This window comes from Cydia pomonella, chromosome 2 (assembly GCF_033807575.1).
Source record: "Cydia pomonella isolate Wapato2018A chromosome 2, ilCydPomo1, whole genome shotgun sequence".
NCBI lineage: Eukaryota > Metazoa > Arthropoda > Insecta > Lepidoptera > Tortricidae > Cydia > Cydia pomonella.
This window is the reverse complement of record NC_084704.1, coordinates 36215882-36243826: the sequence shown is the minus strand read 5'-3', so window position 1 is coordinate 36243826 and position 27945 is coordinate 36215882. Positions and strand designations below refer to the sequence as shown.

Genomic DNA, 27945 nt, shown 5'->3' with positions numbered 1-27945 from the left:
AGCAGAACTTTACTAGTATGGGAACGCAGCCACTTATTTCTGTTGCGTTTGTACTGTTTGTAGGTAAACCAAAAAAAGTGATCTTCAAAAAATTGGTTCCAAATATAACAATTATATAGTTGGGATGAAACTTAGTAGTTTGTTTGTGATGTAGCATTTTAGTCTCTAGTCTGTGTGCAAATAAGACAAACTAATTTCAAAACTATTTTAAGGTACTTTCGGATGACTTCGAAAGTGGGGTAATTTAGAGAGTGGCAAATATCTACGAAACTAGAAGCACTTTCTACTTTCGTAGATGCCTTGGTAAGCGTTATAATTCTGAAGTTACTCTAACCTCATCTCTTCTTGAAATATCAGTCATGGATATATATACAATACAATAACATACTCTTTATTGAACACCTCACATAGTTGACAATAAATGTACAGAAACAAACAAAGACAATTTGATAGAGGTAACAACAGGCGGTCTTGTCGCTTAAGAGCGATCTCTTCCAGACAACCTTTGGGTATCGGAGACAATAAAATTAGAATATAAATTTTTAATTAGATATATATTTATGTATCTTTGAATATTTTATCTTTATGTTTTTGTTCTCGTTATATATATTGGCTCCGTCATTCATTTTACGTTTTCAATTTAAACGAGACCTTTTAAGCGCTTTTCAAATTTGCGGCAGCGACATTTACAATCTGTAATAAATTAAATGTAACCTCGAATACATTAAATATAAATGCGCAACGAATAAAATGCAAAGAAAACCGAAAAGCGTAAAAAGGTAAACGTTTGGACGTTTTAAAATTGAAGAATTTTAACCGGCGTGCTTTGATCGGTGGCCAAGAGTAATCCCTACCTGAAAGGTCTGCAATTCACGTCTTTTGGCACGGATTCTTAGAGCCACGATATTATACTGGCCGGGGCTACTATGGGAATGCTCTCGAATTAATTTCACTTTTATTTATGATATATTAAGGTGTTATGTATTTAGATGGGTACTTGCAGGATTGAATTGTAATGACAGCTGAAGGTAGTTTGGAAATAAAGGAGTTTTGCTTCTGACCTCAATGGCGTTGTATCTTTTATTGGCGACTATGGTAAATTAATGTAATTTGTGTGCAAAATGAACAGTAATCTTTCAAATGTGGTGCTTCTCGGACAATTCAACCCAAAAACTGACAAGTGGTGTGATTATAAGGAACAATTATTATGTGCATTGGACGTGGCGGGCGTAGCGCAGGACCCGGCTCGGGCGCGCTCGTTGTTTCTGTCCCAGTGTGGCAAGGACACTTATTCGCTCATTGCATCACTTCTGGTCCCGCAGAGGCCAACAAGTGCTTCATTTGAGGACATTATCCGTGTTTTGGATCAGTTTTTTGAGCCGGAAGTAAATGAAATTTTACAAGCGGGAAAGTTTCATAAACGCATACAATTACAACAAGAGAGCGTGCAAGAGTTCATCGGCGCGATAAGTTTACTCGGTGCTAAATGTAACTTTGCCGATCTTAAGCGACAGTTGAGAGATAGACTAGTACTGGGGGTGCGCGACGAGCGCCTGCGCCGCGAATTGTTGAAGACCAAGGACCTCACGTATACGGGGGCCGTTCAGTATTGTCTTAACTACCAGGCGACGTTCCCAGACTTGTACCCTGAAGCGCGTGCTAGTACATCTAAGCAAACTCCACATAACGAAAGTGACCAGATGGAAATTGATAAAATACAGTCAATAGTGAATTGCAAACATTGTGCCCGGGTTCACAAACCGAATGAGCGGTGCCCTTTCAGTAAGGCTCAGTGTTATTATTGTAAGCGACATGGGCATATTGCTTCGGCTTGCAATAAGAAACTAGGTAAGGTCCATCTGACGGATGACAAGTGTTCATGCGACTCCAACTCTGACCAGGAAGACATGATGAATGGAATTTATGTCTGCGCGGAGGATTACTGTGAACCGATTAGAGCAAATGTGGATATTAATGGAACCAAATTATTAATGGAAATAGATTCCGGAGCCTCGAGATCTATAATATCCGAGGAGACATTTAAAAAGTTGTGGTTCAACCCGCCCCCATTAAATACCACAAATGTGAAACTAGTTACGTGGAGCCGTGCCCCTTTAAGAGTTTTAGGGTTGTTACACGTACGAGTAGTTTTAGGCGACAAGGAGGCTCAATGTGAACTGTTGGTGGTCGCGGGCTGCGGACCGAGCTTGCTCGGTAGGAACTGGTTTAAGAAGCTGGGGCTGCAAGTGGATGGCGTGGGCTGGTCAGAAGAGGAAGTAGCTGAATGGAAGAATAAATACCCAGATTTGTTTATGGAGGGTTTGGGAGAGTACACCGGGCCACCAGTGTCACTGCATGTGCGACCCGGGACCGCGCCACGATTCATGAAAGCGAGACCTGTACCATTCCCACTAAAACAGCAAGTGGAGGATGAGCTGCGTCAGATGATTAAGGACGGTGTATTAACACCAATCAAATATTCAAAGTGGGCAACTCCCTTAAGAATTGTTAAGAAAGATAATGGATCTTTGCGTATCTGTGGAGACTATCGTTCTACGGTTAACGCATCAATAGATGCTGACTCATACCCGCTCCCTACATCGACAGAGGCATTCGTGAAGCTTAGCGGGGGAAGCATATTTAGCAAATTGGACTTGAAGCAGGCGTACACCCAGCTCAAGGTGGACGATGATACCGCGACGCTGCTAACACTAAATACACCCATTGGACTAATGAAGGTGAATCGTTTAGCTTACGGGGTGAGCGCTGCGCCGGGCATCTTCCAGAGGCTTATGTCTACCACCCTGGCAGACATGGAAGGAGTCGCGTGTCTTCTAGACGATGTGGCCGTCACAGGGAGAAATATGGAAGAGCATAACCAGAGATTGAACGCAGTACTGAAAAAGCTGCAAGATCTGGGTTTTCGACTAAACGTTAATAAATGCGTCTTTGCTTCACGGAGTATCACCTTTTTGGGCCATATGCTGGACGCCGAGGGGCTTCATCCGACACCGGACAAAGTAGAAGAGATTCAGGGTAAACCAGCGCCCACAAATAAAGAGACATTAAGAGCATTTTTAGGACTATACACGTACTACGAGAAATTCTTGCCTGACAAAGCAACATTGCTTGAACCATTGTACCGGTTGCTGGAAGGGAAATCACCGTGGACTTGGGGTGAGAAGGAACAAGCTGCGTTTAATAAAGCTAAGAATCTTTTGTCGTCGGATTGTACATTAGTCGGATATGACCTAAATAAAGATTTGTTACTGGTTTGCGACTCGTCAGATTATGGTTTGGGAGCCGCGTTGGTCCACATCATGGAAGATGGATCCGAACGTCCAGTGATGATGGCGTCTCGGACATTACAACCACATGAGAGACGCTACGGGCAAATTGACAAAGAAGCCCTCGCGATAATGTTCGGCTTAACTAAGTATCATCAATTCCTGGCCGGACGGAAATTTTGCATCATCACTGACCACAAACCCTTAGTTGGTCTGTTCAACCCGGAGAAACCAATTCCTGACCAAATATCGCCTAGAATGTTACGGTGGTCGCTAAAACTTAACGGATACAGTTATTCTATCAAATATCGGCCAGGCAAGTTGATTGGCAATGCGGACGCTTTAAGCAGCTGGACAGAACCGGAGACGTCTTCTGTGAACCCAAATGTAGACTGTCTAGGCGAGGTACTTTTGCTAGAAGACCAACCACTGGGATGGAACCTGGATGTAAAAGCAATTGCTGAAGAAACCAAGAAAGATCAGATGCTACAGAAGGTGCTATTTAACGTACTCCATGGGTGGCCGCGCTCCAATACAGATCCTGAAATGCAACCATATTGGATCCGCAGAGATGCTCTTTCACACAATAAAGATTGTTTATTGTGGTGTAACAGAGTCGTCATACCTACTTCGCTCCACAAAAAGGTACTTAAATTGCTACATGCTCCACATGCCGGGATTGTACAGACCAAAGCATACGCTAGAGGGTACCTTTGGTGGGCTGGCATGGACAAGGATATCGAGAAGGTGGTGGCTGAGTGCGAGGACTGCCAGTCTGTGAGAAACAACCCACCTAAAGATCCGCAAAAATGGATAATGCCGGACAAACCTTGGAGTCGAGTCCATATCGATTTTGCTGGTCCCTTCCAGGGAAAAACCTTCTTGCTATTAATCGATTCTTACAGCAAGTGGATAGAGGCAGAAATTGTTGCATCTATGAGCTCGGATACTATAATTACAATTTTGAGACGCATCTTTGCCTCACAAGGTTTGCCGGATGTCTTGGTGTCCGACAACGGCAGGACATTTACGTCCGAAGATTTCAATTCATTTTTGAGGAGGAACCATATCAGGCACATATTTACTCCACCCTACCACCCAGCGACCAATGGCCAAATAGAAAGGGCTGTGCAGACATTTAAAAATAAATTGAAGAAAATGGCTGCCACAAACATGCCTTGGAGTGAAAAACTGGCGAAAGCTTTATACGCTTTGCGTACCGTCCCTAACAGCTCTACCAATAAAACACCAGCGGAAATGCTTAATGGACGCAAATATAGAACAGCCATATCAAGTTTGCACCCGGAGAGCACACCGAGCCGTGCCGAACAACAGCTAGAACAGGCAGCGCAGCGGCCGTGCGTGCGTGCATTCCATCTGCATCAACCTGTGCTCGTGCGAATGTACACGCCAGGAACTAAGTGGGCAAAAGGCGAGATTGAGGCAATAGAGGGACCCAGTACTTATGTGGTAAGAACGGAAGATGGAGAGCTGCATCGTCGTCATGCTGATCAAATCATAGCTCGAGCATTGAGACAGCCGGTGGAAGCTCCTACTGGGGACCAACAACCGCTTGAATTTGGATCTCAGTCGACAACAGAAGAAGATCCTCCTATTGAAATACCACCGCCAGAGTTATGGCCCGACATCATAGGAATTCCTAATGATTATTAATTGTATAATGATTTTGTAATTAATAGTGTTGATTTAGACTTGTTGATTATGGTGGAAAGGTATGTTATGTATTTAGATGGGTACTTGCAGGATTGAATTGTAATGACAGCTGAAGGTAGTTTGGAAATAAAGGAGTTTTGCTTCTGACCTCAATGGCGTTGTATCTTTTATAAGGCAAACGAACAGTGACGTGGACCACCGTCTAGGCCTCGCTGTTCGAGGGGCCTCGCGCCTCAAATAAGTATACCTCGGACACAACATAAAAATGTTCGTTATTCCTTGCGCCACCAGAGGGCCTGGAAATGTACCTTGCCCACATAAAATTTTGGTCTTGCGCCGCCACTGAGCAGACGAATCAACTAATGGTAACCAATTACCGTTACCCATGGACACTTGCAACACCAGAGGGGTTCTAAGATTTGCAAGTGCGTTGCCGGCCTTTAAGATGGGTGGGTGGTATTAGGTGCGCTGTTTTCTTGAAGGTTCACTTCACAGTTTAGCTGTGCAGCTGATTTGCGTTCTCTGCTGTGTCGTGTTTTATTGGTACACACATGATAAATAAGTATTTTTATTGAATTAAAACAAGTGCATAAAAAACTTACGCAAGTTTTTGTACTTATGCGAAACTTATGCCTTAACCACTGTTGGATGAACGGTTGAAAACAGTATAATGGTAGCGTGACGCTGGGAGGGATTTAATTTCAATCACATGACTGCTTACCTACAAAATTAATCTCACACACAAACACATAACACATTTATCTCGTAATAGGACTAACTATTATGAGATAAAGATATTCGCATTGACTAAGCAAAGACAGAACTTTTAATTCAACTTTGAAATTTATCCCTAAGAGCGTTTTCACATTGTCCGATATGATTTCAGATGACCTTCGAATATTTTGACCATTGAAATCTTTTTCTCCGAAGGTCATCTGATATCGGATCGGGTAATGTGAAAAAGCTCTAAGAATGTAAAAAACCGGACAAGTGTGAGTCGGACTCGCACACCGAGGGTTCCGTACTTTTTTAGTGTTTGTTGCTATAACGGTAACAGAAATATACCATCTGTGAAAATTTCAACTGTCTATCACGATTCATGAGATACAGAGCCTGGTGACAGACGGACAGCGGAGTCTTAGTAATAGGACCCTATTACTCTTCTATAGGACCGTTTTACTGTTTGTGTACGGAATCCTAAAAATGGAGTTGAAAGTTTTTATGTACCTATGCTTCTACACCGACAGTCTCGCACGGAAGCTATTATAAGCAATATTGTGCAAAGCAGCGTGCTATAAAATTAGCGCAGCTATTAAAACGTTTTATTTACCATCTAAAATGCAATGGAAACGAGTCTCGAGCGAGTTACGAGTGCATCAACATAGTAACTCACTCTCGGGAATTATATAGTGAAGACAATTTCCCTGTACCAGAGGGAAGTCGACGCCCGTGACTTCCAGTATTACTATTTGTAATCATTATAGAATACTTTCGTATGAGTATTATAACAAGTATTTTTAATTAACTTCAACATATCTCAGTTTCATCGGGATCTTTGTTATTTTTTTAGGTTTCCGTACCCAAAGGGTAAAACGGGACCCTATTAGTAAGACTCCGCTGTCCGTCCATCCGTCTGCTGTGTGTCTGTCACCAAGCTGTATCTCATGAACCGTGATGGCTAGAAAGTTGAAATTTCAATAGATGATGTATTTCTGTTGCCGCTATAACAACAAATACTAAAAAGTACGGTTTTTACGGAACGGTTTTTTGTGTTTGTTTTCTCGAAGAAGTAAGAACATGTAAGAAGTATTATGAACATCTGTAATACAATGAATATCTCGGTATCTATGTATTTGGTATCTATAAAAGTTTCCTGTCAAGTGTAATGGGGTGACCATGAACTGAGATGAGAAAAAAATCTTAAGTATATTTTTTTTTCCTGGAATTCCGAGGCATAGAGGGTTAAGTAAAATTCATTATAATTAAATAAAGCATCCCAGCGTAATTACCTCGTACCCATAAAAATACAAGGGCTGAGTCGGGTTATAAATATTTTTAATGAGTTTATTTAATGAAAGTTGGTCGGTGCCTTCGGGTGCATGAGATGTGTTGGTTTGTTCGTTGAGGTATGTGCGATTAAATCAGTGGTGGGCAAACTTTTTCCATGGGGGGCCAGAAACTTTATTAAATTTCAGAGGAGGGCCAAAATTGCAGCAATAATATATTTTTATTATTTCAGGGGCCATATACAAATTATTTCGAACGACCTTCGTCGGGCCGGATAAAACCCTTTCGCGGGCCGGAGCTGGCCCACGGGCCGTACTTCGCCCACCACTGGATTAAATGCTAAAGGAGTCATATAAAAAAAAACAGTTTTTAAATATACTTACGTGAAAGTTTGTTTCATACCGTCCAAAAATTTAAGTAAATAAATACTATATACTAATTAGATTGTAAGTTTTGACACAGTGTAATAATGTTTGTGCTTAGTTTTTAAATTGTAATTTAAATATTATGGAGTTAAATTAATAAATTAGTATTAAAGTGTAAAAAAATACTATATTGTACTGGCTTTTACTCCTTGTTAATTTGAACAAGATGGATTCCCCAAAAACTTATCGTAAAAGTACGTGAACACATTGACACTAAGAGAACATAATGTATTCTAGTTTAGATACATTATATAATCTTACGAGAAATCAGCATAAATATCATATTTTTTTACTTTTTTTCACGTAGATAAACCCGCATGATATCGTAGTCCAGGCATAAGTAAACATTAAAATAAAAATTACCCCTTTTCTACCAAAAATACCGTCTCATTTCATTGTAAAAGATGCTGAAATTAATTATATAAATGGCTGCTTATTCTCAGTTAATTAAAACGTATCTGGCGAGGGGGCACGTGATTGGTGGGCCTAATTCCGGGTCTGTATAGTGCGGCGTGTGTCTTGCTTAACTTACGAGATCTTTGAAGATTGTCTAAGCAATTTTAGACATCTTGTTGCTTTACGAGTATGAGTAAATAACAAAGGAAACACTTTGCCGACTCTTAAATGTAATGTCATAATTGTGTACACTTGACGTTAATAATATTTATACCATTTTTACATTTTACCATAATAGAATAAGTCGTATATGTGTACATAAATATATGTTTGAATACTGTGCAATACAATTTCTCAATGTCGTCTGCGTTTGAGGCCCTTTTCAACCCCCGACGCAAAAAGAGGGGTGTTATATGTTTGACGCCAATGTCTGTCTGTCTGTGGCATCGTAGCTATCCAACGGATAGACCGATTTCAATGCGGTTTTTTTATACGCGAAAGCGAGTTTCCTTGCGGTACTTCTTAGCTATGTTTGATAGAAATCGATCCAGTGGTTTGAAAATTATCAGCTGTTTTCCAAAATGACGTAAGGTATTTTTGTCATTTAATGTTTTTTTTTTAATATGGCGCAGGGTTTTTTTTAATTGATCATTAAAATAATAATTTTAATTAATAAAAACTTTTTTTTCTGTGTATACTTACAAACTGCAGACGGTGTCAGCTTAAAAAACGCCTTCATCAACTCCCATCGTATACGAGTTCTAAAAACAAACCTCCAAAACGTTGCACACTTAGCACCCACGTCTCTGCTACATCGTCACATCGGCGTGTGGCGTCCGTCCAAACTTTGCTGCTGTTCACTAAGCTTTGCCACCGCGATTCTCGTACAACAACTCCATTATGATCGTCCAGTTTTTTCCTTGAACTGTCCCTACCTTCTTCCTCGCATTGTCCCGGCATTTTGCCACGGCTCATAGGAGCCTGGGGTCCGCTTGACAACTAACCTTTGGTTCCTTGAACTGTAAAAACCGTCTTACATTGTAGTTTGTAGTTCCCTCCAGTTTGTTCTTTTTAATGCAAGCTCCTTCACCTCACTGTAACTTGTCACGATATGGTACTGAAATTAAATTCCTTGACAGTACGACATATAGTAAGTACTATGTGTGACAATAGTATGAGGTCCTTAGCGACTTTCATATTGATTGTCATCGTGACAAGATACGAAATGATACGGAAATTAAATTCTTTGTCTGTCTGTACGAAGAAGAAGAAGATGTTGTAACATCTACCTATTTTTTCCTCTATTTGATCTGTATAACTTTCTCTCGGCCTCCTTCGTCATGTCGCATATGAGAGGGGCCTCACTGGTTGCGTTGCGCCGCGTCGTGGCGACGCAATTAATGTGACACGTCATAAAAATATATGTAAAATGTCGCAGCGTCGACACTTATCTAATGTAAGCATTAAAACGTTGCCAGAAATACACTTGCAACTAGGGTTGCCAATGCCATCTCTCAAATTTGGAAAACCGGACATGACTGTTGGCTGTTGTATTAATTTAATTTGTTAAACTGTATGTGTAATGATATGCTGTTTGTTTCCCTTTGAAATAAATAAAAGACGCGAGAAAACCCCGGATTTTAGAGTCCAGAACTCGGACATGTCAACAGGTTGTTTTAAACAGGTTGTGCGTTTGTAGCGGGCGGCCTAATACTTTAAATTTTTAAACCCGGACTACAAATGAAGCCCCCCCGGACGCTCCCCGGGTGCCCTCTAAACTAGGACAAATCCGGGGAAACCCGGACTGATGGCAACCCTACTTGCTACAAAGTAATATTGTAAGATCTCTTTTTAATTATTTGCACCATAGGTAAATATTTTGTTATGACCACGATTTTTTACTAGGCAATTTGGTTTTTAATTACTGACTTTTGGGAGGATCAAGTTATACTGGCCGTGATTGTAGACAAGATAGCTCGTGAACCGGGCAGCTTGTCGCTCGCCTTTTTTCTCTGTGGTAATTGCGAGAGTTTAGCCGCCGGACTTCGGAGTTTCGGCCGACAATGGACGCAAACGAGCTGTCGCTGTTTTGATGATTGTTGTATTCGTGCGATTTTCGGGTAAGGTGTGATATTTGCTAATGTTCGTGTCGCCTTTTTAGTCTGTGGTGATTCCGAGAGTTTAGCGTCGGACTTTAATTTTTTTCCGACAATGGATGCAAACGAGCCTTTGCTGTTTTGATAATTGTTGTGTGACCAAGCGATTTGGGTGAAGATCATACATTATACAGCGTTGTCTAACGGCCCGGTTGAAGTATGATTAAGACACGTTTAATATCTTTAAAAGATCGATAACTAAACGACATGTCAAAATTGACGTTTATTTCGATTCCGCTGTGATCACCAGGGATCGGAAACCGGTATTTTTTGTATGGGAACGAAAACGGTATTTTTTCGTTCTTCGTTAATTACTTCATTTCTAATTAGGCAATCTAATAATACGAAGTCGTTATCTGAAAACACAACTGAGTCCTACATTTAGAGTATAAAATAAACCGAAATATATGGTTATTTCGATGTTTTTGCAAAAAACCGGTTCCAATCCCTGGTGATCACAATAAGATCTATCCACGATATTTCTAACGTCAAAGTGACCTTGGTTACCCGAATCGAGTTGCTTCTGTCAATTATACGACATACAAACGATATCTAAACAAGAACTTATCTAAACCAGAACTTATCGTTATCGTATTTCATTCTTAGAATCGGGCCGTAAGGGCCTAGTCATGCTGCCAATCATTTGCGCTGCGATAACGACAACATATTAGTGCGATAGATTAGAACATAGAGAGACAGATAGTGTTTCGTTTTCGTAGCGCAAACGATGGGCATCTTGGCTAAGAGGCACCCTGATGATATGAGAGCTATGATGTATTAAAAAACCCTTTAAGGAAACTTAATTTGAGCCCTTCTGGACATAAATGGGAATAGTAACACGAACGGCCGTTTATCCTAAACTCGTAGGCATACCGTCCCAGAGGTCAAAGCTTGAAACGATTTTTTTGCAACGATAATAATGGAGTAAGATTGAATAGGTACTTCATTATCTTTTTTGTTACAAGGGCGTTACCGGTGTTAATTCATAAGCAGGCATTCAAGTATTCATGAGGTCAATGTTTTTAGATACGATAATTTCGCTGTTCCCGTGGAAAGATCCTAGGTCTAAATAATTTAAGAAGCACGAGTGATAAATACTAGGAGAGTACCAAATACCGAATATTCGGCGGAGCCACCGGCCGAATAGCCGAATATTCGGCTAGAAGTTTTACCTAAAATTAAGTAAATTCGAAAGCGCGCGTGCGTGCGCTGGCAAGTTGCAACTTGTTTTCGCTGTAGGCAGTCTTTGATATAAATTCCCCTTATTCTGCACGCGGTGCGTATTGAATTGCGGACATTTTCGTCGTGTGTGTAAATTAAATAGTACATTACGATACAAGTGCGAAAAATAGGAAATTCGAAACGAGTGGCGATAAATTAAAACACGACCGAAGGGAGTGTTTTAAATCGACACGAGTTGCGAATTACCTATTCGCACATATATCGTACAACGTTTTACAGTACATATACACAGGATTACATGCCCTTTAAATATTTGACACAGTAACGTAATATGCTAATTTTCGCACTAGTTTTTTACCCCTCGTTTACTATTATCTACATGTTGACATACTATTCGGTATTCGGCCGAATACAATGCCACTATTCGGTATCCGACCGAATAGTGAAATTGTGGCCGAATAGGCGGAATACCGCATAATGGCCGAATATTCGTTTCATCTCTAATAAATACGCTATTTAATCGCCTGTTTGGATACCGATAGAGCTGATAGCTACCTAGAACACATTTACCTACGATGCATTGAAACTGTTGAAATTGTACCAAAATAATGGTCCCGCTCACATTAAAACCGGTACCAGATCGTGCGGTTGTCCCGTAAGCGCGGATAAATAGTCGCCAGGCCGCGAGTCGCTCGGTCAATCGCTCGTTTCGCTCGTTCGCTTGTCGATTAATTGCGCTCACGGCGCGTAATGGTGTATCGGATGTTTTGCGAAGGGCGATAAAATAGCGTCTGCTTTGAGGAAAGGGCGGTTGTTATTGGGACTGAAGATAAATCCTAGTATCACCTAATACTAATAAACCGCAATAGGCACATTCACGGACTTTAATGGTTGAGCCATTTAGGTTTTTTTATACCACGACGGTGGCAGACAAGCATACGGCTCGACCCATACGGTTTGGGTCCATATTGGGTTGCATAAAAGTTTAAGTCATATCTTTGATACGCATAACAACTTGTGTCATAATCATCATTGCGCATGCAAATGAAAAGTCATATTATATTGTGTCATACATTTTTAGCCATAATATTTGATGACATACATAGCAGTTGTCATTTTTTGTGCATACCTAACGAACCTAACCTAAAATTTTATGCGAATTAAATTTATGACTACTTATAAAAATTATGACATAACTCATTTATGACAAAAACCCAGTTAAGCTCAGGAATAATTCTGTCTAAAGATTTTTATGATTTACAATTTTTAATGCATAAAGTGTTATGACAATCCCACGCGATGCATCTCTCTCCTATTTGTGAACAAAATGAGCTGCGTTTAAATAGGCCCAGTGGTTCGTAGTTATCTCTGTACATAGGAAACAATCCATTAAACATATAGGGACCGTGCGCGTTGGAGGGTCTGCCATCTTGTGGTCTGAATCGGAACCACAAACAGACATATTTACACGTCAAGTGTTTTCTTGTGCATAGTAGGTTCTGCCATCTTGTGGGCTACATCGGAACAATAAACATCACATTTACGCTTCGCGCCATAAATCTGACGGCTCCTGTGCTGCCTCCTACAGTTCATGCACGCTCCCTATACTAACAGATACCGCGAAGCTTAAACCATTGGAGATAAATATTATATGTCGTAGAGCTCTCGACTTCTTGTACTACTCTACTCTATGATTTATTGTAAATTGCAAATACTTAAGCCTGAAAAATATTAAAACATGATCGGTCTACGTGAACGATTTCGCAGGCAGGGCCAGAGGCTAGTTTAGTTATAAAACGATAACATTTATGCGAATGAATGCTTTCATGTCTAGGGATCACTTCAAGACTTAATTGCCCCTTTTGCCTCAATCAGACAACTTTCGCGAGCAATCTAAGTTTTTGTCACAGAGCAACTCGCGAAACCTTCGAAAACTGCGATAAAACGGGCCGTGTGCATCGAATGAAGTTTACGAACTGTACAGTATCAAAAGTTAACGGTCGTATAGATTAAGTACCTATTGCATGCTATGGCAATCGGAATTGAATAGCCGAAGAAACCTTAAGTTATTGTAATCTACCCTACAATTGGGTGGACGACATTCGGAAGACTGCGGGTCACTTCTGGATGAGACTGGCTCGGGACCGGGATAAGTGGCGTACTAGAAGAGAGGCCTATGCTCAGCAGTGGGCGATAAAAGGCTGATATGATGATGATGATGATGATGACCCTACAATATGATGGCCATGGTTTTAAACAAGGAAACAAGGAAGAATGAATTAAATATAGACATTTAAATAAGTTTTTTGTAATATTCATTTTTTATACAAGCTTTTATCCATAACTGTACTCTTTTTAAACTAATACTCATCGTAACGATTCTAAGAGTAACAAACCCAAACACAGATGAGATTGTGTTATTTTTTATCACAGAATTCCTATGGCCACCTCCTGTGTCCATCACCAGATCAGTTCGATGGTACCATAAAATTGCATTTTCAGCAGTGTCACTTACATAAGTATGTAAATTTTCAGCTCAATCGAATAATGGGAAGTGAGCCTAATTTAGCTCGTAAGATTTGACCCTTACATCCATACATACAAACATTGCAAGTTAAATGAAAACTTGTACAATCTTCACTATTTTTGATGCACATACGCAGTCGCAGTGAGATAGGGCGAGGGGTTCGTCAAGGGGGGAGGGGGGGGGGGGTTACCTCTCCGGACCTGTTTAACCTGTACGTGAATGGCCTGATTGAGGAGCTGAGGAGCACCAATGTCGGCTGTCATGTAGGAAATGTTGGCGTCAATAACCTTAGTTATGCGGACGATATGGTGCTGCTCAGCCCCCCAATCAAGGGATTGAGGAGGCTTCTTTCGGTCTGTGAGCATTATAGTAATGCACATGGACTGAAATATAGTGTTTCCAAGACCGAGATGATGGTATTCGCGTCGGGTTCTGGGCCGGACAGCGTACCTGCGGTGTATTTAAATGGGTCCAAAATCAACGTTGTTAAGCAGTTCAAGTATTTAGGACATTTGTTGACGGAATGGCTGCGGGACGACGATGATATTGAGCGCGAGCGGAGGGCTCTCGCCGTCAGAGGCAACATGCTCGCTCGACGGTTTTCTAAGTGCAGCAAGGATGTAAAAACCACTCAAGGCGTACTGCTTAGGCATGTACACCTCCCAGTTGTGGATAACGTTCACGCAGAAGGCAATCAGAATTAGAGTTCAGTACAATGACGCGTTCCGGGCTCTTATGCAGCGCGTGGAGCATGTTCTCGGACGCGGGGGTCCCCGACTTTTTCGCGGTAACTAGATCCCGCGTTGCCTCGTTCTGGAGGAGACTGCGTCGTTCCGACAACAAAATACTTGAGGCAGTCTCTGACGATATAAGGAGTCCGCTGTTTAAGCGCTTTCTGTTCACATGGATCAGAACAAAAAATGACTGCAATTATCATGTGCAATTTTAATTTTATACTTAATTTTAACGTGAGTGGCACCCCTTTACAGTGTCAATTTAGTTTAGTTTAGTTTTTAATTTAGTAATAATAATTTTGTATGCACTATGGGTACTGACTGCCTGAAATAAAAGCCTTTTATTTTATTTATTTATTTTATGAGATGCAACAGTTTTTATTATCCTAAAATAACACTCAAGGGCAAGAAAAATGTATTTAAAGTTATACAGAAAACTGAAAATAATATGAGCACTACGATTAATACCTGCAAACATCAATTCTGTACCCCTAGTGTACATTTATTCGATAGCGAAACGTGACGTACGCATTTGCGTATAAGTCTCATTTTGTATGGGATTTTGAGTTTCCAACAAGTTTCCAAGACGGCCCGCGCTGTTTCTAAATCCCATACAAAATGAGACTTAACGCAAACGCGTACGTCACGTCACGCTATCGAATAAATTTACGCTAGGGGTTCTGTTAATATAAAGTATCTATTTATGCAGTCAATTTAAGCGTTATAAAATACAATAACTTAAAATGCCGCTGAAATATATCATCCGGCTTAAAAATATGAGTTAGCTTCACAGCCACAAAATGAAGTGAACACAATTTGAATATCTAAATTGGCGATCCTTCCTGAGTTTCCTCATTACGGCGCCCTCACCTGCTAATTTTTCTCCCGGTATGTCTGGCAAGGCTGGAGGTCGGTAGTATTTTTACTTGGTATTTACTTGTTAATATCTAAATTGGCGATCCTTCCTAAGTTTTATCGTTACGGCGCCCTCACCTGCTAATTCTTCCCCGGCTATGTCTGACGGGGCAAGAGACTGGTGGTATTTTATTTGGTACTTTGAATTTGTGGGGAACAGGGATTTTAATAAACCTGTGAACCATTCGAATACTAATGTTGTCCAGACATGCCATCACTCGGGGAGCCTGGGATGCGCTATTAGCTATTGCATGTTCCTTTTTTAGTTGGGTTTGTTGGATAGTAATCATTTAAATATATAACACGGAAAATTTCAACCATTTATGTGAGTTGATATACCGATTAAAAATCGATGCCGATGTTTAGTATTTCGGGTACTAATCAGTAAATCTTACGTATTTTGGGTACCAATCAATAAATCTTACGTAGGTTTAGAATATGTAGGTGTTTTACCAAATGAAAATTAAGGCACGCACACAAACTATTATGTATTTCTTTACTAATGCAGTTAGTTATATATACTCGGACTATTCTTTAAATTTCCCAACCGAGTTACCACATTGGTGATAACAACTACTTACAGTTAAATGCAACGAAAAGTCAACATTGGAATGTATGGCTGGTCATTGAAAGGGCAGCAAACAACAACATCTGAAAAGTGTTGATGTCTATGGAAGTTAGAGCAAATTTTTCTGTAAATAACAGTTTTGCTGCTCACGTCCACATAATCAAGTATTTGCTCTCGTATACATACTCGCACGTACTTGCAAGTATTTGCAACCCCATACCTGATACTGATTCGAGTCGGGCGGTAATTTTTATTGTAATTTATTGAAGGCACGTGACTCGGCACTTTATTGAGGACTCGGAGCCAGTCTTGAGTGCTGGATTATAATAGTCTGCCTCTTATACTTTATATGAATTTGTGGCCGTTCATAGCCTAAATTGAACTGATATTGCACATTCTACTATAACGCATTAATGTGGCAACAAACAAATAGTTAGGTATTGAGTATTTACAAGGTGCATCCACTGAAGTTATCTTTTTTGGAGCATCTACAGTTGCAACACTGTGCAACAGTAAGTAACTAGTGTAACGGAATGGTTTGCTCGCCAAACTGTTGAAGGAATACGTAATATTTACACCTACAGTGAAGGTGAGCGAGCTAAGCAGACGACAGAAAGGCGCCGCCATATTTAATCGGGAGGGTAGCTTGAGTCCAACTAGAAAATGTGAATGTAACGTCCAGGACGTTGCCGACGGACCTTTTAAAATTTGGTCAATGTTTGTATTGATTATGGGGAATGTTGAGAGGGACGCAGCGGAGGATGTACAGTTGGCTTAGCACCCTTGCATACGTTGGTAATCTAATTGTTTTGCTGACTGTACTAAATAAATTTGCCTCCTCTTTTTTGTTACGGACGGCTAAAGAATGGAATGCGCTCCCGCCATCTGTATTCCCTGATAAATATGACCTCGGTCTCTTTAAAGCAAGAGTGAATAGGCTACTACTGAACCGGTGAGCTCCATCTTAGGCCCTGTCTTCACTTTACATCAGGTGTGACTAGAGCCAATCGCCGATCAGTTTTTAATAAAAAAAAAAATATATTGAGTGAGAATAGGCAAAGTCGCGAAAAGGGCCGTTTGTGGGTTAGTTTTGTAAAATAGGTCGGAACACTAAAATTATAATAGTGATTTATTCATAAAAAAAGTCAGTCATAAATACTTTTATAATTATTAACATAGAAATAAGTGATCCAATATAAGACAATTTCTTAAAAATAATCATAGGATATATAAAAGTAATGTTTCTGTTATATATGAGTAGTAATTTTCCTGGCGTATTGTTGGTAGATATTTAAATTCCAGCGATAAACAGAATTACGCGGTTATTTTAACCCAAAACTATTCTGATTTCGAACCAAAGAGAATATTAAGGGTTCCGATAATTTGGGCCCGGTTTAATTTTATTTTATTGGCATGAACTTCTTTTAAGGATATGGGCATTGTGAATGTCATCTCGCTCTGTGTGGTAGGGCACAGCACAGCGGATGTCATTCCAGATATAGAGCAGAGCCCAACTGGGGAAGTACCTCCACCTTACAGAAAACCGCAGCCAAATAACACTAGACCCTACTCATAGTGTTGTGTTCCTGCCGGTGAGTAAGGTTGCCAGAGCTCAACAAGGGTTGGAGGGGGTTAGGGTCGGCAACGCGCATGTAACTCCTCTGGAGTTGCAGGCGTACATAGGCTACCGATACTGCTTACCATCAGGCAGGCCGTATGCTTGTTTGCCACCGACGTAGTATAAAAAAATAAAAAAATGTCTGAAACATGCATCATGTACTGACTTTATTTCAAACATGCGTGAAAATATCGTCGTTCATTACGGTGCGATTACGTTTTATTGACTATTTACAAAACGGCATGTTGCAGCTAGGCCGGCAAAATAAACTTAAATCTCATCCTTGTGTTACTAAACGCCTTCGCTTCGCTTGCTCGTTTATATCACTCTCGGCCGGCTATTCCCTATTTCCCGGTCATTGTCGCTGTATCATAAAAAATTATTAATGCCATCGTGCTAACGCCTAAAGATCTTTAATCTCAGAAAACATGAAACTGCGAAGGTCACACAGTTTCGACTACGAAAAGTGAGTGAAAAAATTGACCTTGAAGTAATAGTAATAGTTTATCGATGTTCGTAAGGTAGATTCCATTTTAAAAATTTCTTATGATTTTGATACGATCTTGACGATCTTCTTAGTCATTAGGGCGCATCTCACGCACGACTTAATTTCTTTTGGGATGTACCTAACAGCATTAGCGATCTTCAAGGTCATGTTAAAATGAAATCTAAACGAAAGTTAAATCGGAATCGGGCTCCTGTTTATATTCGATTCACTTGCTTGTTTATATCAAACTCTGCTGTTGTCTATTTCCCAGTCATTGTCATTGTATAAAATAATCGATACGTCGACACACGCCTAAAGATCTCTAATCTCAGAAAACGTAAAACTGCGAAAGTCGTTACTCGGGAATGGGGCTCGAAGGGTCCCGAAACTTGACCTTGAACGAATATATTATCAATCGATATTCGTGTTAGTAAGCGTGTTATTTCTCGGTCATTGTGGCTGTATAAAATTTATCGCTACGTTGCCGTCACGCGCCTAATTTAATAGATTTAGATATATCAGCGAAATAAGCAACTCTCAAATATGGGTCGAAAGGTCCCGAAAACTTGACCTTGAACAAATACATTATCATTATAAAGTTTATCGATGCACGTTTTATATATCAAGCTCGGCTATTCCTTATTTACCGTGCCTTGCCTCGCTGTATAAAACTGAATCGATACGTCGGCGACTAAAGATCTCTAATCTCAGAAAACATAAAACTGCGAAGAACGCAACTCTCGAAGGGTCCCGAAACTTGACCTTGAACGAATATATTATCGTTATACAGTTTATCGATGCCGGCGCGGCAGTACGCCGCGGGCCCGCGGACCGGCCACGCGTGGCCACGCTACGTCACTGACGTACACGTACACGTGAACGTACGTCACAGTTGCACGTGCCGTGATGTGTGTGTTAGTGTGAACGTGAGCGTTCCGTAGGATACATGTGAGTTTTGAGGTTATGTTTTGGGGCAATGACCTGTGGTTATTATGACATGGAGGGAGATGATCCGATTATTTTTTTTGCGTAGTTTCTTGAATAATAGTACCAAAGATTTAAATTAAGTGTATAAAATGCTATAATAATCACTTGTTCAAAATTAAGTATCGAAAAACCTACCTGCGCAATATTACCTACCATATAAACAATGGCTCTTTATCAAACAGTTGTCTAATTCAAGACATAAATAAATCCAAATTTGACAATGAACCTATATTGTAGAAAATAGAGTTGATTTTGCTTTGTTTGAGAGTTGAACTAAACAAAATAAACACAACTATATTAACACAAAATGATGATTTTATCGAACTTAATAAACACTATAGGAAAGACCGTAAGCCTCACGACAATAAGAGAAAGGAGATCATTATTAGGAATAAGATAGACCGCTGTTTGGTACTTAGTGACTGTATTTGAAGCCAGGCTTTGTTTGGTAGGACAGGGCAGGGAATATGGAGGAAGCTTACGGTTTTTGCCTTGTCACCTAATAACGTAGTAATTAGTGTGTTCTTAATGAATAACACAACATATTTGTACATAACACGTCGATTAACGAAATATTTGCAGTATACAGTAATAATTATATTTTGATAGTTATATCACCTATCAAACATTTGTTTCATAGACTCAAAATCTATTATGTTTGTGTGGTTTTAATAAAAATACGAAAGTTTTAACCATTGAGTTCAAAACAGAATAAGTAACCATTAAAGGTAAGAAATTAACTGGCCATTGACATACCTCTTGTGTTTACAATAAGGTAAACAGATAGTCTGTCACTTTTACCTAACTGACGATCGGTCGAGTTTAAAACTTTGCAATAAAATTTACGAATATGGAGTTAACGGTGTGGAGAATGGTATATTAGTTTTATTCATCAATTTATTTCGTCGTAAAACGTATGTAAACGTATGTAACGCAAGTATGAATGATGGTAGACTCACGCTTCTATTCTATGCTTCTACAGGTATTCTATCACGCTTCTTCTATGAACAATTAACGGTAAATGGGCCAAAAATAAAGACAAATGTCAACCCGTATATTTATCATAATATGTACAATATAGTTCAGTACAAATATGATGGTCTCTCAGTCTACATGACAGTGAAATAATTACAGTGTCTGTCTCTTTCAATCGCGCGGAGTTGACCAGTGACACTTATTTTATCACGTGGATAAAGCCATACGTACATACGCCTAATTGGCTCCTCTGTACGATGACCCAGCTCTGGACCAGCAAGATGGCCATGCGATGGTTGACACCGAGTTCGAGCACGCACTGTGCAAAGTAAGGAGTATGTGATATTGCTATCTCTTTCCATCGCATAGCTGCGTCCCTTAGACTGGCCTACGCTGATGTGGGGACGATAAATCGCTCGTACCATCGCCATCCCTCCGCGCCATAAGCCATTTGACATCACTACCCTCTACATGCTGGCCCATCTTAGTGGGCCATTATGATGGCCCATCGTGTAATGGGACAGCGTGCAATAATGCAAATCAAAAAGAGGTACTATTTCAACCCGTCCTCAAATCCCGTTCACATAACCATATAAACTATTTCAACCATGGTTAAAATCACGTCACATATGTAGTCATGTAAGCTATTTCTCACATAGCTCGTGTCGGAATGTTTTTTGCTTTTCAGCGCAAAAATAAATTAATATGAATTGAGTTCCATTGGAGCGCTGAGTGGGCGGCAGATTGGTTCGTACTCGGGCGCGGCGCGGTCTATGTTACTCGCAGTATATCAACATCGACCCTACACTGGAAAAAAATTCTTGGTCTGTTTCGTCGTAATTTCTATAAGGCCAATAGAAACAGTCGTGAGTCATATTGCTCGACGAGCGACGTGTCGTAAACGTTACTAATGCACTTGTGGTTCTTCAATATGGAGGCCTAGGCTCTCCGAAACATGTTGCGCGAGTGGCTAACCGGAGGACACGTTAGTGAGACCGCAACATTTGTTTAATGATAAGGCCCATATTTTATTTTAAGTTTCATATGTTTTTATGTTAGCAGTGGTGTATTTTGAGATTAGTGTCGCATGCACCGGAAAGGAAATAACTAATAACAATACAATACAATACAAATCCTCTTTATTGCACAACCTCTGAAAAAAAAATGTACATGGAAACACATAAAAAAACATGAAGATAGAGGTAAACAACAGGCGGCCTTATCGCTACAGAGCGATCTCTTCCAGACAACCTTTAGGTAGTGGAGAACTGAAACTGAACTGAACTGTGGAGAAGAGTGATTTTGTGTAAAAATAAATAAATTTGCTTTTGTGATGTGCCGTGCGAGGACTTACGCAACGAGCCATCGTGTGCTTTGTTCTTTGGGAGGATTGCGATTAGTTAACTTAGCGGGTAGCTCAAGTAGGCCTTGTATGACCTTAACCTTTGCTTGTATTTACAACTTATTCGTAATGGCAACATAATATACTGTTAATAATATGTTAACCGTGCACGGCCTTACGCAATGGGGTATCGTGTCCTTTGTTCTGGGGGGCTGCGATAAGTTCGCTTAACGGATAGCTCAAGTAGGCTTCGACCTTGACCTTAGCTTGTAAATACAGCTTTTTCGTGCTACATACTATATACTAAGTATATTGTATACATATTATAAATGCGTAAATAATTCTTTCAGTCTATCTGTTACCTCTTCATGCTTTAATTTGTTGACGTTGAGATAATTATATCTATAATAATCACACACACAAGTATATTAATCAGTGTCAAAAGTGACGTTTTGTTTGATCCATATCGTATCTAGATCTAATATTTGACTTATTTTAAAGTTTGAATCGGGCCGGAAGTGTGTTCAGCACATCGTTCATTTAAGTTTTGATTGTAATTCAAATAGGCCATAGATATTTTAAAGAGCAGCTGGCACATATCGTGCCTTCTCATATATTTTTTCTGCTCCATGCTTCGATGGGAAAAGTACTTATAAAGTGGCCTTTAAGTAGCTCCATAGATTTCATACAATTCCGTAGCCGAGGCGTAAAGGTCTACGCCGTAGCGAACTACGCCGTAGCACCGCTACACGATTATGCAGTATGCAAATTCTTACCACACCATCCAGAATCAAAAAGTCCTATGTTACTATGAAATTTAAATGGAGTTAGGTCGTTTAGTTTGGGTTATTGCAGCTCGGAGCCGGACGGACGGACAATTGTCCATGCGTACTAATGAACGGACTTGATGGCGGTTTACAATGAAGGCTAATTTTGAAAACGGAAGAAAAATATGTGTAAATTTATTGACGTTGGGGCGACATTCGAACTAGAAATATATGTTATTAATTTAATATTGTAGCAAACCAATTCGACACTGAATTCAGAATTAGATGATGATGATGCAATTTAACCATCGTGAATGTTGCTCGGACATGTCCGTACATGACATTATTTAGATATCAGTGTACGTTCGAATAGGTATGTAGGAACGAGATGCATGGGTGACTGATGTCAAAACAAGATAAACCCCACGAATAAATTAAGTTTTGAATCGGCGTCCTCTTTTCGGGAGAATTTTTACTTTAAATTGTGACCCTAATTGCGGCAAAATTATATTTTATGAATAAAAAATTGAATTGAATTGACGATATTGTTAATTTTAATGTTTTAGTTAATTGAATGGAAGCTCGATATGAACTGTGGTATATATTGAACATTAGTGCCTTATAATTGGCTGTTATAAATGATAATTACCGTGGTACCGAATAAGCTTTTAAAATAGTACCTAAGTAAAGCTTAAAAAAAAAAACTGAAAAAATGGATTTTTCAATTGCCTTGAATATTCTTCGAATAAATTTCTATTTCTATGCTAAGCTTTTTAAAATATCTAATATTCCAGCTTCCTAACTATGATAGGACGCTGTTAAAACGTCTCAATCCCGCATGCATACAAAAACAGCGGGAACGCGAGCGTGCAGTTTGGCATGTTTGCCGTGCATCACTCGCCGCAGCTGCACAAATACCTCGAACACGGCACTCGGAAACTTACCATCTAACACCAAACACTAAACACTTCTCTTTCGCACGTATGTAACCAAGTTTAAGAAAGAAAAGGTGCGAGCATCCAATTCGTTTTGATGTTATTGGAGTGTATATGGATGGTAGGGGAATGCATACGCCTTAATTCTGCTGTTACACTGGCTGTCAAAACAGGCTGTCATTGGCGATGTCTTAACAGCGAAGCGTGTTATGGTCTGTTAGGGGTTCCTTAAACACGCTTGTTCAAAATATCCCTACCTGGCAAAGTAATTAATAGCTACATCATTAGTTACGCGCATGTTACAGAAAACCGCAGCCAAATAACACTAGACCCTACTCATAGTGTTGTGTTCCTGCCGGTGAGTAAGGTTGCCAGAGTTCAACGAGGGGCGGGAGGGGGGTTAGGGTCGGCAACGCTCATGTAACTCCTCTGGAGTTGCAGGCGTACATAAGCTACGGATACTGCTTACCATCAGGCGGGCCGTATTCTTGTTTGCCACCGACGTAGTATAAAAAAATCAGCTTCATACATGTTTTTTTTTTCTTGTTAGGTATATTTGTGTTAAAGTAATGTAATCTAATTCCCGTGGGATACAAATGTTTCTAATAAACCTGATTTCTATTGTATTCAGAAACTTACATAATACAAAAGTCAGTGTGGCGTGCGCAATATTATAGCCATATGGCAAAATAATCAACGTACAATCTGTAAAAGACATTGGAGTCTTAGTAATAGGGTCCCGTTTTTACCCTAGGGTACATACGGAACCCTAAAAACCCTTTTATAAACCTACACAATACACATACACCGTTCTTTAAATATTAAATTGTTAAATCCGGAAATTCTGAATTCCTATACGAACCTTATCTATTAAATCGTACCTACCTCTATTTCCCATTTGTTGTTATTTCCATTTGATAAATTTCTATTACGTATTGTTTATTAATTGCGTATTAATAGTGCTATTTTAACTAAAAGCAGAATCTCTCAATGGTATTTATATAATGCATGCAACCTACACATGAATAAACAAATTCCTAATTCGCTTCATTTTAACGAAACTAATTCATGCGTGCATTTAGACTATTTTGTGATTAGTTTATATTGCAACATGCACTTTTCTGTTTCACATAAACCAAACAACATAATTATGAACCATTGCACCAGGAACACGATTCAGGTTTAACGATTTGTTACGGTTTTATTCTTATTTTGTCACGACTTGAAGATCGCTCACGCTGTTTGGCGCATGCTAAATGAAGTAAAAGTCGTAAGTCAGATGTAATAAAAAATAATAATATAAAGAGATGTGCGAGAATTACCAAGACGATCGGCAAGGTCATGTCAAAACCAGTTAAAAACCATAATTGTTAAATTAGAATCGCTTTTCTGTAATCCGGTACACCTTACAACGCTTACCGATCATATTTCACCATTCAAAATGGCGGCCATTCATAATCGTAATGTCGTAGCAGTAATTTTGGTAAATACTATTTGGCTGTTAATCCCAATGTTTATTGGTGAAGGAACAGTATTACAATATGATTTTATTTGTTTCACGCACGATTTTTGCTCGTAAATGGGGCGAATGGGGGTATATAACATTTGTCAAGCCTGGTACGGAGGAAAGTTATAATGGGGTCTATTTACGGAACCGGATTGCGTTGACAAAATATATATCTGACTTTAAAACAAAAATTAGACTAGGGATGATATGATAGATAAATTATCAGCCCGATTCGAAGAATGACTAAGACACGTTTAAGATCTTGGAAAGATCTTTAAAAGATCGATAACTAAACGACATGTCAAATTAACGTAAGCTCCGGGTCCGCTGTGATCCCAGTAAGATCTATCTACGATATTTCTAACGTCAAAGTGACATTGGTTGCCCGAATCGAGCTGCTTCTGTCAATTATACGACCCACAAACGATATCTAAATGAGAACTTATCTAAACCAGAACTTATCGTTATCGTATCGCATTCTTCGAATCGAGCCGTTTGTCAAAATAAAAACTACCCCAATCTGTCATATCATTTTAGTACAAAATAAGAGAAAAAATCGCAAGGTTCAGAGATATCATATTTAGTCTGCCTCTCCACTGAGGCGGAGTCGAGGGGAGATAAGACTAATCAACCAATCGCATTGTTTGTAATTTGTAATCATTCTCATCTCTCCTCCGCTACACTGGATCACAACCAATCCTATTGTTTGATTACTCTCATCTCCGTTCGTCTCCCCCTCAGTCGGAAAACAGCTTGAAAGTACCATGTAGTCAGCTCAAATGCCACTTAGAACACATCACCTCCACTGTACATATCCGCACTCCACGACCAATTTTCCTTCAATAGCCTGCTAAATTGTAGGCGCTCTGTGACAACAGTACGGTCTCGAAGGCCAATTCTCGTAGATTTCTGTAAAGTGCTTGTATAAAAGCTATTTTATTTGACGGAGCAAGGGTGTAAGTAGGCTAAAGTTGTCGAACTTTGGAACCGTTTACTAGCAGAATATCTTTTGAACTTAAATAAGCCTTTTTGAAAATAAGATAAGCGAGTTAATATAGTTAAATTGTCCATTCTTAAAGAAGAACACCTACACATAGATAAATTAAATGAATATCACAGAAACAATAGATTAAGATGTATCCCTAATGCACCTAGATTTATACGACCATCATATAATAATGTCTACGGAACGAGAACTAATAATTTCATACTTACGAAAATAATAAATAGCCTTCCGAAACACATACAAGATTTATACCTATCCAACTCTAAATCAATTAAAAAAAGTTAGAAACTATTTCATATCAAATAATTACGACTATATTTTGTAAACAAATATTTACTTTATTATTTATATAAATTAGTTTAATAAGTCCGAACCCTTGCTGCAATTAAGCCATTCATGACTTTAGCAGTAAATAAACATGGAACTCTGCGATTTTTTTAAATTAATTGAAACTTTAATAAATTAAAAAAAAAACCAAAAAAAACAGAAATAGGTACTAACCGAATTTTTAAAAACTCGGACATTTAAATGCCGTTTTGACGTGAAGCTTTTCTTAAATTCCTTCCATACTTGCGTAACCAAATATATATAAAGTCGTTATATTTATATTAGTGACGCAAGTCGTTTTTGTGTTTTTGCAACCTACTCGTAAGTATATGTCTGAGCTATTTTGATATACCTACTTATAGCTGTTAATAAAATAAAATCCACTAAATGTGCATCGAGGTAACCTCGAAAATGGGATCATTTTGAAAATCACTAATATCTACTAAACTATTCTTCATACTTTGGCAACAATCACGCTACTGCCAGTACTGCAACGCTCGCCAAAGCAGCTTGTTTGCTGTTCGTAGATATTTGTAAATTTCAACATTACATCGTTTCGAAGCTATCGCAATTATTATTCATTAGGATGCAGTTCGAATCCACTGGCTGTTAAGCTCTCTTATTTTGTTGTTGTCGATCGTTTTATTCATGATCCTATTTGGTAAAATATATTAACAGAAGCTAACAAAAAATTTGAAGCTTAAACAGTTCCTAAAGTTATTCCGAAGTTGCCGCTGCGTGTTCTAGCCCAATCGAGACAAAATGATTCCGCAAAATGTTACGTTGCAGCTGGCCGATATTTCACTCGATCTATCGTCCTATCGGTTTCGATGAGACGCTTCAAGGTATAAAATAAACCTATATTTTGAGCTTCCAATATGATAGAGAATGGCATACAGACATACATTATGTTAACGTCAATATCATTATTGCGTTTAAATAGGAAAATCACTTAGTTACATGACTTGACACATTAACAGATATGTACTAATATGGATGTGCAATGACGTTAAATTAAATTCAATATTATTTATTTTCAACTAAGGCCTATTAAAAATAAAAATCTTAATATCTAAAGATCATTTTGGCGACGCAGTTTTCTGTTGCGCGACCTGTTCCGGTGCGTGATTCGGCAGATTCTCACGAAACCGCCGGAATATCACAGCCTTCGGCAAGATGAAAAACAAGCTACCTTTCGTGCTAGTTTATACTATACTAGCTTTTGCCCGCAACTTTGTTTGCGTGGAATGACCATGAAGATTGATAAATCGGGCCTCAAACTAAACCCATATCAAAATTTAAGCGTTATGAGTTAACACGGGCAGGTTTTGGCCTTAAAATCAGTGTCAAAAAATCCGAAATCATGGGGTTGGAGACACTAGTGCCCGTTGACGTCAGGCTCGGCGACGACTCTCTTAAGCAAGTAGACAGATTCCGATATCTGGGGAGCACAACACCTTGGCGACGAAATTAACAGCAGAATCGGAGCGGCTGCCACTGCCTTTGGCAAACTGCGCGTCAAGGTGTTCCGTTCTCATGATATTAAGCTCCAGACAAAGGTATATGTGTACATGGCAATAGTTCTGCCCAATCTCCTGTATGCCTCTGAAACGTGGTGTCTCTACCGAAAACCCATTCGTTCATTGTACATCATTTAGTATTATTTTTACGTACCTTTAGCACCTCGTACCGGACAAAATTACTTGGTCGTCGGGCCAATATAGCAAGTAAGCGGACATTAAAAGTACATACTAACACTACATTATCTGATCCATTTTATTCATGAGAAAATAAGTAGGGTCTGGCGGCTCTAGGATATTGGACCATTAGGTAGTTAGTCTGCAAAGGATCAAGTTGCCGCATCCAGATTTAACATTGAACACGGCTTCAGTATTTACATTGTTCGTGCGCGATGCAACTCGCTTAGAGCAGACACACATTTTGTAATTCCTCGTCAGTGGCTCATCAGTAAAACAGTTGATACGCAAAACGGCGATAACAAGCCGAGCACAAATATTAAACCCGCACATACGTAAATAATATACCCCCGCCAATTTTTCAGTGAAATTTCAGTGAAAATTCAGCCGCAGCCACATAGACGTATTATAATAATGAAGCGTCGG

At 39.4% G+C, this 27945-nt stretch overlaps 2 protein-coding genes across 2 annotated transcripts; both read left to right on the top strand.

The window, feature by feature from the left end:
- The first annotated feature begins 1121 nt into the window (after window positions 1-1121).
- Window positions 1122-4961, top strand: LOC133515530 (uncharacterized protein K02A2.6-like). Its single transcript, XM_061848077.1, has one exon. The coding sequence runs from the start codon at window positions 1122-1124 to the stop codon at window positions 4959-4961; it is 3840 nt and encodes a 1279-aa protein (XP_061704061.1).
- Window positions 4962-13959: 8998 nt separating this feature from the next.
- Window positions 13960-14358, top strand: LOC133515529 (uncharacterized). The gene has a single exon (XM_061848076.1). The coding sequence runs from the start codon at window positions 13960-13962 to the stop codon at window positions 14356-14358; it is 399 nt and encodes a 132-aa protein (XP_061704060.1).
- Window positions 14359-27945: the final 13587 nt, after the last annotated feature.